General features: G+C 46.8%; 1 protein-coding gene across 16 annotated transcripts in view; it reads right to left on the reverse strand.

Moving 5' to 3' along the window:
• Window positions 1-12,200, reverse strand: part of Kansl3 (KAT8 regulatory NSL complex subunit 3) — a 43,574-nt gene that overhangs the window by 17,466 nt on the left and 13,908 nt on the right. For 9 of the 16 annotated variants that reach the window (XM_039083566.2, XM_006244808.5, XM_039083567.2 and 6 more), the window contains 11 exons: window positions 9,376-9,507; window positions 8,778-8,894; window positions 8,454-8,555; window positions 8,279-8,350; window positions 6,783-6,857; window positions 6,432-6,589; window positions 4,267-4,330; window positions 3,528-3,885; window positions 2,195-2,272; window positions 692-883; window positions 256-337 (listed from right to left, as the gene is read on the reverse strand). In XM_039083566.2, coding sequence (XP_038939494.1) covers window positions 256-337; window positions 692-883; window positions 2,195-2,272; window positions 3,528-3,885; window positions 4,267-4,330; window positions 6,432-6,589; window positions 6,783-6,857; window positions 8,279-8,350; window positions 8,454-8,555; window positions 8,778-8,894; window positions 9,376-9,507 — 1,430 coding nt within the window. Of the gene's footprint in view, window positions 1-255; window positions 338-691; window positions 884-2,194; window positions 2,273-3,527; window positions 3,886-4,266; window positions 4,331-6,431; window positions 6,590-6,771; window positions 6,858-8,278; window positions 8,351-8,453; window positions 8,556-8,777; window positions 8,895-9,375; window positions 9,508-12,200 lie in introns of those variants that run through there. The other 7 variants (XM_063267150.1, NM_001034835.1, XM_063267149.1 and 4 more) reach the window with 2 other exon arrangements.

The following is a 12,200-nucleotide window of genomic DNA, read 5'->3' on the forward strand; positions in this document are numbered from 1 at the left end:
TTTTAGCTTTTAAGCCCCACCTCTATCTAAGCCAGGCCTAAACTAAGAATTCAAGTCAAGTAAAGTCAGTGGATGCTCTGCAATCTCCTGAGGAAAAATGAACTCAAAGCTGACAGATATGAAAGCAAGCTCCAATCAGGAAAGTCAAACACCGACAACTGACTCCAGAATCTCTCAACTTCCCTGAACACCAAAAGAAGCAATAGTTGAGCGAAGAGAGAGAGGGACTAGGAGACCAAAGGCAGACAGACTCACTTGGCTGTAGTGAGAAGTCCAGTGAGCTCCTTGGCTCCTGCTGAAGCTCCCAGAGTCATGGTGATGGGCTTCCCTCCAGCAGCTGCAGAACAACCAAGACCAAGGTCAGTCCTAAGTTGCTCCTAAACCAAGGCTGGATTTAAGATGGAGGTGAAAAAGAACAGCTATGCTATTACAGGAGAGCTGGGGTTCTACCTTCCTTCCAGCTTTTAAACTTGCTAGAGTATCGTATTACCTTAATTGAAACCCCCCATGGACACAGTATGTAATGTTCTAAATGGTCTCCTTTCTTGAGACAGGTGACTACCACTTTCCCACTATGTGTGACTTCAAACCATCTCTGCTCCAGTTGTCCATGGCACTGACAGAGGTTGGGTTGCCTGCCAAGTCTGGAAACACTGACCAGCCTTTACCAAACACACCGCAAAAGACTCACCTTCAGGAGTTCCACCTTGAGAAAGAGTACAAGGCCCCCCAACTGTGTCCCCTTGGGAGATCAGGGACACTTTGATCTTCGGTCGCTTGGAGGGCTTTGCGCCAGGAAGAGGACTGGAAGGATGGTGCCTCTTCAGCTGGACCCGAAGCTCTTCTTTCTCTACCTCCTCCACTGGTTCTGATGAAATGGGAACTAAGAAATAGAGCTGAAGTAAGATCTTCCATAACTTATAAATACCACAGGCCAAGCCAGTCAGAAGAGCCATGTGGAAGATGCAGAGAAGTGACACAGGTACAGGTCACACTTAAATTTCTACCTCAGGTCCCACCCACTGAGGACCTGGCTTGGAGCATCTAAGAGATAACTTGGCCCATTTCAGCTGCCCTGGTGTAGGGAGACAAGGGGCCTTGAGCTGTTGGGAACCAAAGGATAAAGGGCATGCTGACACTCTCTAGCAAAACCAACACCATCAGAGAACTAAGTAAACAGTCAGTTCTCTCAGCTTTTCCCTCTTATACACCTTCTCCCAAGCTGTCCTATAGTTGAGGACAGTAAACAGCCTATGAGGAACATACACAGGCAGGGCACCTAATTCTCTGCATAAGGGTGTTTTCACAAGGCTTCCGCAATCTCTATTATGCATTAGAGGCAGAGGGGTTTGCTTGTCAAATGGAGGTAGGGCAGACAGACAGTTACCATGACATGCTGGCTCTCAGAACTACTGGATGAGGTAGCATTTGAGCTGCTGCCCAAACAAGGAAGAAGTGGCCTGTGTCACAACCAGCTCTGGGGATATGGGCTTCCATTAACTCAAACAGATCACTGTGCATAAAGGCAAGCTTTCTAGACATGCTAACCTTTAGGCTTTCTCAGTTTCCTACTCTGTAACCTCAGAAGTCTCTCTTTTGTCCTTCTTAGCACGCACAGAGTAGGGAGCTGGGGTAGGAGCAAGACAGCAGGCCAGGGGTTGGGGATTTAGCTCAGTGGTAGAGCGCTTGCCTAGGAAGCGCAAGGCCCTGGGTTCGGTCCCCAGCTCCGAAAAAAAGAACCAAAAAAAAAAAAAAAAAAAAAAAAAAAAAAAAGACAGCAGGCCAATAAACATGGGGCGTTGCTGGCATGGGGTTATAGTGAGGGAATCAAGGGCTGCTTTGGGATGAGTGTGCCAGCCTCAGACAGAGGAATGCTCTAAGTGGTTCTTGTACTTGCGGTAATCAGGATGGAAACAACCACGGCAGAGAGAAAACAGACAAGGAAATGCAGGCTCACATGAAGGAAGCAGGCCACAGAGAGACTCAGAGCCAAGAAGCACGGCAGAAAAAAGTAAGAAAGCAAGACACACCACCATGAGAAACCAACAGGAAGAATACAAGCAAGGGAGCACGTACAGGGAGCTGTGAGAGAGAAAGAGAAGACATAGAGTGGAGAGCAGGGAACACTGAGAGGTAGGCAGGCTGGGAGGAGAGTGCAAGCCTAGGTAAGCGAGCAGGTGAAAGCGATACTCACCAAAGAGACAGGAGGAGGTGCCGGGAGGAAAAGCTTTCCTCACCAGCATGTTTTGTTTCAGAAAAGCAGCAAACTGTGCTGGAATGAATCAGAAAGAATTATAGAATCACAGCCAGCCAGAGAATGGAGAAACAGAGTGGGAACAAAGAAAAGATGAACACGGTCAACTATTCTTTGTAAGGGAAACACATGTATCTGGAACCTACACAGGGCTGTTGCCGAGCCTCAACAAGAGAGGGCAAGTCAACTCCAAAGAGAGGGGTCAGCAGGCAGTGAGAGCTCTGTTAACTACTCTCTCCCACCACCCATTAGCTCTGCCTAAGCAGTGGCTGTAGGGACACTGCTGTCCTCACTGACACTCTTGGGTCCCACCTTAAACACAGCTCACCACTCAGCCCTCCAGGTCACCTTACATTTCTCCACGAATCATGCTACCCAGAGATACAGCAACCTGCTGGCTCTGCCCTCACCAAACTCTACAGGAATCCCACCAGTTCCAATCACCACCTACAGAGCATCCGCACAAACCCCGGGTACCCAGTCTCTTTTGTTGCCTTCACTTGCCCACCCATTCACACTTGTTAGCGGCATTCATAAGAAGCCTGAGTTTAAGTAATGGAGCCTTTGGCCTCATTGAAAGTAAAAAAGGTAGTGAGCAGAGGACCATGTTGGGATGGAGAGGCATTAGGGACAGAGCCACCGATGCTTCTCTTGACTCACTGAATTTTTCCTTTTTACAGCTCCTCACTCACATAGCCCTTGGGTTCTCTGCCTAAGCCATGACTGTAGGGATGCTGCTGTCCCTGATGTCACTCTTGGGTCCCACCAGGGACCTCCATTCCCAGATTTCAACAATGCAAATGTTTCCCAGTCTCAACTGCAGAACACTGCCCAAATCTGTTAAGTGTCACCTCGTGGAACTCTTTATTCTTCAAGACCAAATGAGAAGGGCAAGGTGAGCTAGCCTAGTCTGAAGAGTAAACCAGTCACCCTGTGCCTATCATCTGGAAAGCCCTCTAACTCCAGGAATGGTTGGCAAAATACATAGCTTCTCCAATTAGAAAGGAGAATAAAAGTCAGGCTACTATGCAAGTCAGCTTATAAGCTCACCGTCTCCAGCACACCAGGATGGACAGACAGGGCTGTGACTAATGGCAAAATGCCTATTATCCCACAGCCTCGGACTCATTTCAACCTGAGTTTGCCTAGAAGCAATATGAGAGCCTCTCAACTGCCCTGAAAAAGTTGCAGAACTAATACTTCCCAACTCCACACAACACTAGCTGCAGGAGGCAGAGCCCCCGGGGCTGCCGTGCCAGGAGACCATCTATACCTTGGGCTTGTCTGTGGGTCAGCACAGCGTCCGTCCTCTGCACATGTCTTCTCAGCAGCTGGGAGGTCCCGATCTGACTGGACTTCTGGGCAGAGGTCACTGTGGTCCCTTTGGTCTTAGGGCTAGAGGTGGGGCTGCTGGACACACTGGAGAGATCCTCTGAGCCTGAGGGGGATGTGGGAAGCCTGGCAGCTGGGGAAGCAGGACGACTGCCTCGCTCAGGAATCTCAAAGGCCAGGTCTCTGCGGGCCACGTCCCGGGGTTTCTTCTTCTTCTCAGCATCCTGATCCCGAGGCTCAGAGCCCACGTGACCCTCAGCACGAGTGAGCACCCCAGTCAGGAAGTCCACAATCTCATCCTGTGTGAAAGAGGAAAGGCCTTGGTCCTCTCAGGAGAAAAGGACTCTCCTAGATAGCATAAAGACAAACAGAACTCTACTCTCTACCAACAGTTCTTCCCACCTCCAAAGCCACACAGAGGCCAAACTTGGCTGCTACACCTGGGGAAGACCAGCAGGTGCCTGGAGAAAGCTCTGGGCTTATTCCACACCCCAATCTGCTGAGACGCCCACCCATATCTCAGTTCACCTCTCCTCTGCTTGTTTCTCCCTCTTCCCCTTACTCTGATTGTAACTTAGGTCTACCACAGAGCCTACTGGATACCCTTCATGGTCCAGAGTGAGAAAGGCTGCTGCCAGTAAGAAAAAACCTGACAACAGAAAGGAGAGCAAATTATTTACCTGAATACACCTGTCCACCATGCTTTGAGTCAAGCCCTCTGATTTCTTCTTTGCTTTGCTTATTCTAAGGAGCAAAAAAGAAACAGTAAGACAGTGAGATGACCGAGTGGGAAAAGCGCTCACAGAGAGAACATGATAACTGAGTGTAAACTCTGCAGCCAGAGAGGAAGGGACCTGACCCTGAGAGTGGTCCTATCTCACACAGGTGGGGGTTGGGGTAATGGGTGTAAAAAAATTTTTACCTCCAAAATAAATTAAATGACTTTAATACAAATGCTACCTATGTTTATGTTGATCCTCCAAAATGAGTTGGTCAGGTCTAAGAGAGAACTCACTCCTACATGAGGTCCTCTGACCTTCATGAAGGTGTCAGGGCATGGAACACCTGCACACAAAACCAGTAATAAAAATGTAACTCAAAAATTCAAAAGAAACTTTTTAACCAGGTGAGGTGGCATACAGCTTTAACCTCAGCAATCAGGAAACAGAGGCAGGCAGATCTCTGTGAGTTTGAGAGAGTTATAGGACAGCCAGGACAATAGACTAGATCTCAAAAATATGAAGAAGAAATAGAAATAACATGTAAAGTGTATGAAATGAAAAGTTTGATGTCAAAGACAAGAGTTCCCAAATCTTTCCACTCTATGGACTGGTAGCTGACCTGAGTTTAGCAGTGTCCTTTTAAACGAGGAGAGTGCGTTACAGGAGCTAAGCGACTTATCCAAGTTCCCCATAACAGAACTGAGACTAACTGACAGTCCCGACTCTCAGTGCAATGACCTTCCAACCATGCCAATGTTTCACAGCAGCCTCACAACATAGCTCAAGTGTGCCAGCACCCCATCCTTCCCCATTCCCTCATGGCAACTCAGTACACACATACTCTCGTGAATAAAATCACTTGAGTATCTGCAAAAATATTTTGTTTAGATGAGAACACTGCTTTGAACATCAACAATAAGTGGCAAATGACAAAGGCCAGAAAGACTCCTCCAAGCCAGACAGAAGCAGGTATTTGCCTAAGCTGTTCAGTTAAAACAAACAAAGTTGGACATTGTGGATCACACAGTTAATTCTAGCACTCAAGCAGAGACAGGTGGATCTGTGAGTTCCCGGCCAGCCTGGTTTACATAATGATGGCTCCAAGATAGCCAGGGCTACAGAGTGAGATTGTTTCAATAATCTCTGCAGGTAAAGATGTTCCTGAGGATTTAATGAATGACCAAAGTTACAAATCACCTTCCCTTAAATCCCTCCCAACATTTGGCTTTGTTGATACTTCATAATGTAGCCAGTCAGGCTTAACACAAGTAAATCTATGTTCACACTGGTCCTCAAGGAATGAAATTTTTAAAAATACCTACTCCAGGAAAAATTTGATGACAAAGAATCTCAAAATATGTTCTTCCCACAAGATGACTCCTAATTACAAAGGGGAAACAGTAATTTCATAGTGGAGAGCCTCACAGTAGCTATCTCAACTGTGTGATCAACATTATTATCAGTAGTAACAGGACAAATTGAATCATGTATCCTCTGACACAATACTCTGGGAAGCTACATCACCTCTGTGGCATTCCTGACAAAGCTAATCATCTTCAATGTATCAGAAGAAAATATGTAAAAGAACTATTCATATTATAACTGTTCAGCTGTCTTCAACAGTGTCAAGGTTAAAAAAACAGACATTGAAGGCTGGACATGGAGACTCAGGAGGTTAAGGGCAGAAGGATCGTGCTCAAGCCCATTCTCAGCAGCATTGTCAAGAGCCTGGGCTACATGAAATCCTGTCTCAAAACAAACAAGAAAGGGAGAGAAAGGCTCTCCCCCACCCCCGTCTCCCCGTCTCCCCATCGGGACATACTGATGAAATCTAGGTTTGTTATTTGGACTAGACAATACTATCAAGTCGACATTATCTCATCATTTTGAAAACTGTATCTTGGTTATACAAGCAACTCTAGGTGAGGGATAGATGAGATTTCAGATTTCTTGTATTAGGTTCAAGGGCCAGGTGGCTTTTGCTTCAGCCTCCTGAATATATATTGGAATTATAGGATGGAAGTTTAATTGTTCCTTCAGTCAGACTGTCATTATACTGCCATGAACAAACATTCACGAACATTCTAATATGTTCCCTCTCATCTCTAGGGAAATAGACCCACCTGAGATTATCATCAGCTCCTCCAACCACCACCAAGCTATTTTCTGCTCGAATCTTTTCCCGGAAGTCCTCCATGGCTTCAGGGTGACACTGTAGAGAATTCTGACCAATGACAAAGAGGACTGGAGTCTTCATGTCCAAGAGGGGGTCATCCACATCCTGAAGAGGCAGCAGTTTAGACTTAACCAGCTGGGTCTCAGGAAGCACTGGTCTTGAAGCTGTCCAGAGGGTCAGTTGTGACCCTGCAGGAGGCCTCACCCCACCCAGGATGCAGCATGCACTCCACTGCCCCACATTCCTGCTATCTCCCACTCCCACTGCCAAAGACCAACCAGTTTCACCTCGCTCTTACCCCCCGGGGTCCATCCACAGTAAGCAGAGGAAACCCAAGGCAGACAACAGCAGTGACGTATTCCATCACAGACACCTGTACATAAAGACATCATTCAGTTTTAGGGCAAGTAATACACCCCAGCTTCCCCAGAATGTAGGTGGGTCTGGGAGTCCAGTCCCAGTCAGTCCCAGCTTTTCTTGCTTGCTCTAGCCTTCAGTTTTTCAGCCATACATGATTAAGTGTTCAGAGCAACACAGGCAGTCACCATCTAGACTGGACCCTGATAGCACTTTCACACACACATACCTGGGCCCAATGGGAGTGGTCACACTTCAGCCCCATCAACAACCAAGCCTAGAGCCCTCTTTACTTACTGACTTTGTTCTTGAGAACAAATATAATCAAAAAAACCACAGATGATACCAGGCTAGGAGACACAGATAGGACAAAGGAGCACACTTAAAAACATGTGCAAGGCCCTGGGCTCCATCTCTAGAACACACAGAGAAACACACCAAACACAGAAAAAACACAAATGCCAACTCTTAAGTAAAGAAATCTCTCATCAGTAGTTTTAAGGGACACTCCCACACAGCCAAGGCTTCTCAAAGCATGTGGCTCCTGAGAGTTTTGTCCCAGGCATGGAGGGTAGCAGATGCTTGTTCTCACTACTCTAGACACCACACTTGACTATGCTGGTTGGAAGACCTGGGACTCTCAAAATTCAAGCACACTTATACAAACTGATGTATACACACAGGAAAAAAATGTCCCTTGATGTTTATAAAGGAACCGAACATGAAGACAACATGAAATTCAAAACTAATTTGTACCTATTTGAATGTTAAAGAGAGAGTACAGTATGTATTTAAGTCTTGCAGGGGTTGGGGGTGGGGCACCTTTTTTCTCCAGAGATACATGCTCAAACATATATAAATGAAATACATATTTGGAACTTTTAATAGTGTTTATTTTCTTCTCCTAAGAAGTCTGGAGTAGCCTAGAACTTATATAGTCCAGGGTATCCCCAAACTCATGGTTCCCTTCAGGCCTCACCCACTAGAGCAGACATTACATTTGCATTACTCTTTGGAGGTTTCTTCGAAGTAATCTGGAGCACAGAGAAAGTGGGCAGGGTAAGTCAAGCAAACCTGACTATGAACTGGTCACTGAAAGGCTGGGTGAGGAGGTCACAGAATTTCTTTACTGCTCTACTCTTCCTAGTGTGACACTTCTACACATCATTCAAACACTGCACTTCAGGGGTTGGGGATTTAGCTCAGTGGTAGAGCGCTTGCCTAGCAAGCGTAAGGCCCTGGGTTCCGTCCCCAGCTCCGAAAAAAAAAAAAAAGAAAACAACAAAACAAAACACTGTACTTCACAGTTCAGATGTAGTTTCCCATGCAAAATACCTAGTACTAAGACAAACGGATCGCCAAGAAATAACAGCAGCACTGGTCCCAGAACCACCTTCACGTTTTCAGTGACCTCCAAATACAAGAGAAACTACTCACATGACAGGCCACCAAAGCTCCTGTACTCCATCCAATCAAGATGATGGGCTTGTGTGGGAAATGGCTGTGAATCTTCGGGGTGAGAGAAAGAAGCCAGTAAGATCGGAGACTCTATGGCACAGACCAGTCCCATACTGTGGTTACATCTCAGTGAACTAAACCTGGGTATTCTCACCTCCAGCACTTTGCTTCTCACTGCCCCAGTCATGTGTTCAAGGCACTGCAGAACTCCTACCCCACTGCCATTGTTCAGCAGGTGGGTAGCTACAGGGATGACCTAAAGGGAAGAAAGAACATTCGTGCCAGGAGTGCCAATCAGACCTCGATTCTGCTTAACACCCCACATCTCTTAGACAAGTGATACCTAATGCTAAATTAGAGTTAGGGGAATGAACCACATCTGAGTTTAACAAACCTGACCTCTCCCCGACACTCGTCTCTTTAATCCTCCAAGACTACATACATTCCTACCCACAATTCCCCTTGCCCTTACAATTACCTTGCCTAAGCAGGAAAGCTGGGACTGCCAGAAGCGGTGGCGGCGTGAGGCGGGGAACACAGAGCTGGAGGGACCAGAGGAGGCGATGAGAATCAAAGGAGAACCAGGGAGTTTGCTCTGAGGAGACAGAATCCCACCCAAGAACCACTGAGTGAGAGGTATTCATCTACAAGCTCGCAACAACTGTATCAACAGTTCTTGTACCAAGCACTGATCTTTTGCTTATGACTAGAGAGGTGGGGCAAGCAGGAAGAGCACACACTGTTCTTCCAGGAAGCTGGCTGCAGCTCTCAGCACTCAAGTGCCTCACAACAGCCTGTAAGTCAGTGCCAGGGATGTGAACCCTCTTCTGACCTCCACGAGCACATGAGCATCATATGCACAAGCACACGGCCCACGCTCGAGCACACACAGGCACACACAGGCACACGCGAACACACACACACACACACACACACACACGTACACACACACACACGTACACGCACACACACTCTCTCTAATAATAAGGAAAGTGAAGCCACTCCTCTTCCTCCCACCAAACCTATGTACACTGAAAGGCTGCTGATGCTAAGCCAAGGCTGAACAACCAACTTACTGGTTTGTTATGTGAAAGCACACCAACAGCAGGGTCCCAGGGCCTCTTGAGGAGAAGTGACAAGGCCTCAGCTCCTGCTGCCCCAGTTTTGGTGTTGGACGACACAAGCATCCGGTCTATCAGAGTTGGGATCTATGAAGAAGGAAGAGCAAAGATGTTTCCAGTGTGAAGTGAGAAACCTTCCCTGCAGTTGTCTGCAGGAAGAGTCCCACTGAGCTCCTAGCTCTTATGCACAGTTACAAATCAGTGCCCAGCCAAAACGTGCACTCCTGTGGAAGCAAGGCAGAGCTGATCCTCTGGAAGGCAATCTGGTGAGATGCACCAAGCGACAAGTGCATTCCGCCATCCTTCTTCCAGATGACTGTACTTCAGGTACTTTCTCACATCAGAAGACAGACAGAAATCAACCTTAGCTATACTAGGGGTGGGGGTGGGGAGCACTACCGGCCTGGGATACAAAAGACCTGCCCCCTGCCTCAACAGACAAATAGCCTTCAGGCTGTGATATGTATAAGGAACCGTTATTGCCCAAGGAACCCTGTTATTGCCCGCCCCCCGAATATACCCTACTATATCATGTATATTTGCTTTATATCATATCCTGTTTTTAACTATCCCCCCAAAAAGTGACCTCATCAATATATAAATATAGGTTTCAGACATGCTGATGCTTTTACTGCAAAAAATTTCTTCATAAATCCCACAATACCCACAGAGAAGTCAAAACAATCTCTAGGAAACAAAGAGTTCTTTAGTGTTAGAGATCATTTTCAGAGGAATTTCAAAAGGATTTTCTAAGACTAGAGAACATGGTGTGAGGCAGGCATAAAACTCCAAAGGCAGATGAGCTACTCCGAGAGAGAGAGAGGGGGGGGGGGGAGAAGAGAGAAGAGAGAAGAGAAAGACAGACATGCAGAGTCAGAAAGACTGATTTGAAGCTGGGAGTAGCTTATCTAGGATTTGCAAGGCCCTGGGTTTAATCTCTAGCACACAAAATAACTAAATTAAAATGGACAATGTGGTATGTTACTTGAAGTCCTTCATTTGTCCTTCATATAAATATACTTCAGATAAGTTTTTTTTTTAAAAGATTTGAAATCTGGGCCCAGCGCTCAGGAAGCTGAGGTAGGAGTTTATCTAATTCAAGGCCAGAAAAGGGAAACACTGCCTCAAAACAGTAAGTAAATAAACATAAAGGGAGAAGAGACACTGAAAGGGAACTGTGCATGACATTGTGGAAAATATAACCTCTAGACTGCCTCAGTTAACTCAGGTACTCTTACAAAGCACCGAGCTAATCCTGCAGAGGCATTTACTCTCAAGGGTGAGAAAGGCAAACCAAGTTGGGGGTGGTGGGAAGGGATGTGCAGTGCTAACACCATGGGGGTGAGGGTGGGGGACAAGAAGCCCACACTAGTAATAGAGGCATCCAACAGAGCAGGGAAAGTGAACAGAAGTCACATCTGAAGCAGTAGCACATAAGGTGACACAGGCTTAGGAGAGACAGGACTCCACTGTGAGATGAGGTATGAGCTATAAGCCAAAGGGATGGCTGGGTATGGTAGCCCATTCCCATAATCCTGAGCTTGGGAAGCAGAGGTAGGAGAATGAAACAAAGTTTAAGCCTGTCTGGTCTACAAAGTTAGTTCCAGGCCAGGCAGGGTTACCCAGTGAGACCCACTCTCAAAACAACAAAAATCAAGGACCCAAGTAGACTTAAGTACCAGATTCTAACAAGGAAGGCGTATGCAGTGACAAAGGATCACCCCCAAATGGCCTTCCTTTCTAACTCCCTTTAACCACTGAGGGTGCGTATAAAGCTTGCTCAGGCACGGTACCTGTGAAACTGAGAAGCCCTGAGGCATTTGAGTTAACTGACTGACTGCCACCTAAGAAGACCAAGCTTTCCAGCCTCTCCAGCCCTGTATGCTTCTGTCTCAACACAGGGAAGACCCTGAGTTGGCCATCCCTTCTCTGCTAGGGGAAAGAGCTGGGCAGGAGCCAGCCAGGTGCTGTCTAAAGCCTACCAAGTATTTTAAACAAAATAACCCCCATGCTCATTAACAGCTCTAAGTCTGGAGGTAGAGGAGCCACCAATGGAGAGCACAGCCCAGTGCAGAAGGTACCTTATGTTCAACATGCTCACCGGCTAGTGTATCAGGCACGTTTGTGCTGTCCCAGCTAGCCCACACTGGACTCCAACAGTATGTCCAGGTAGCACTGGCACTCGCTGTGAACACTGGGAGTCCACAACAGGGGTCTGTCACTTTTTTTTGTAACTTAAACCAAAAGTAGTGCAGCCTTGTCTCTTCGAGCAAGGGAACTGCTTCTAAATCCTGGCCATGGCAAGTGTGACAGAGCTACCACTGCCCCGGGTACTACCCGCACTCGCCCCTAGAGCATACTATCCACCAACTAAAGCACACGACCAGCTTCTAACAAGCACAGAAATCTGTAACTGAAAAAGATTAATATTAAGAAACAAGTTTCAAGGACATGACTCTGTGAACATATGACTGAGCAAAATGCAAGGACCAGGGCTCTCCCCAGTACCACCATATAAAAGAAAAGGAAAGTGAAAACCTGAATTAAGAACCATTACCTAAGACCATCCTGTGCTGGAGCAATGCACACACTCCTCAAACCCCTATGAGCCGCCTACATAACCCCAGTGGTTACTGTGGACTTCCGACATGCTGGTTTCTGTGTCAAGAACGCCACTTCATTCATTAACTCAACCCCTACAGAACGAGCTTGCAGTGCAGACCAATCTAACAGTGATGGATATCCACCTTTGCCTCTACGGTTCTGAGATTAAAGGTATG

Source organism: Rattus norvegicus, chromosome 9 (assembly GCF_036323735.1).
Source record: "Rattus norvegicus strain BN/NHsdMcwi chromosome 9, GRCr8, whole genome shotgun sequence".
Taxonomy (NCBI): domain Eukaryota; kingdom Metazoa; phylum Chordata; class Mammalia; order Rodentia; family Muridae; genus Rattus; species Rattus norvegicus.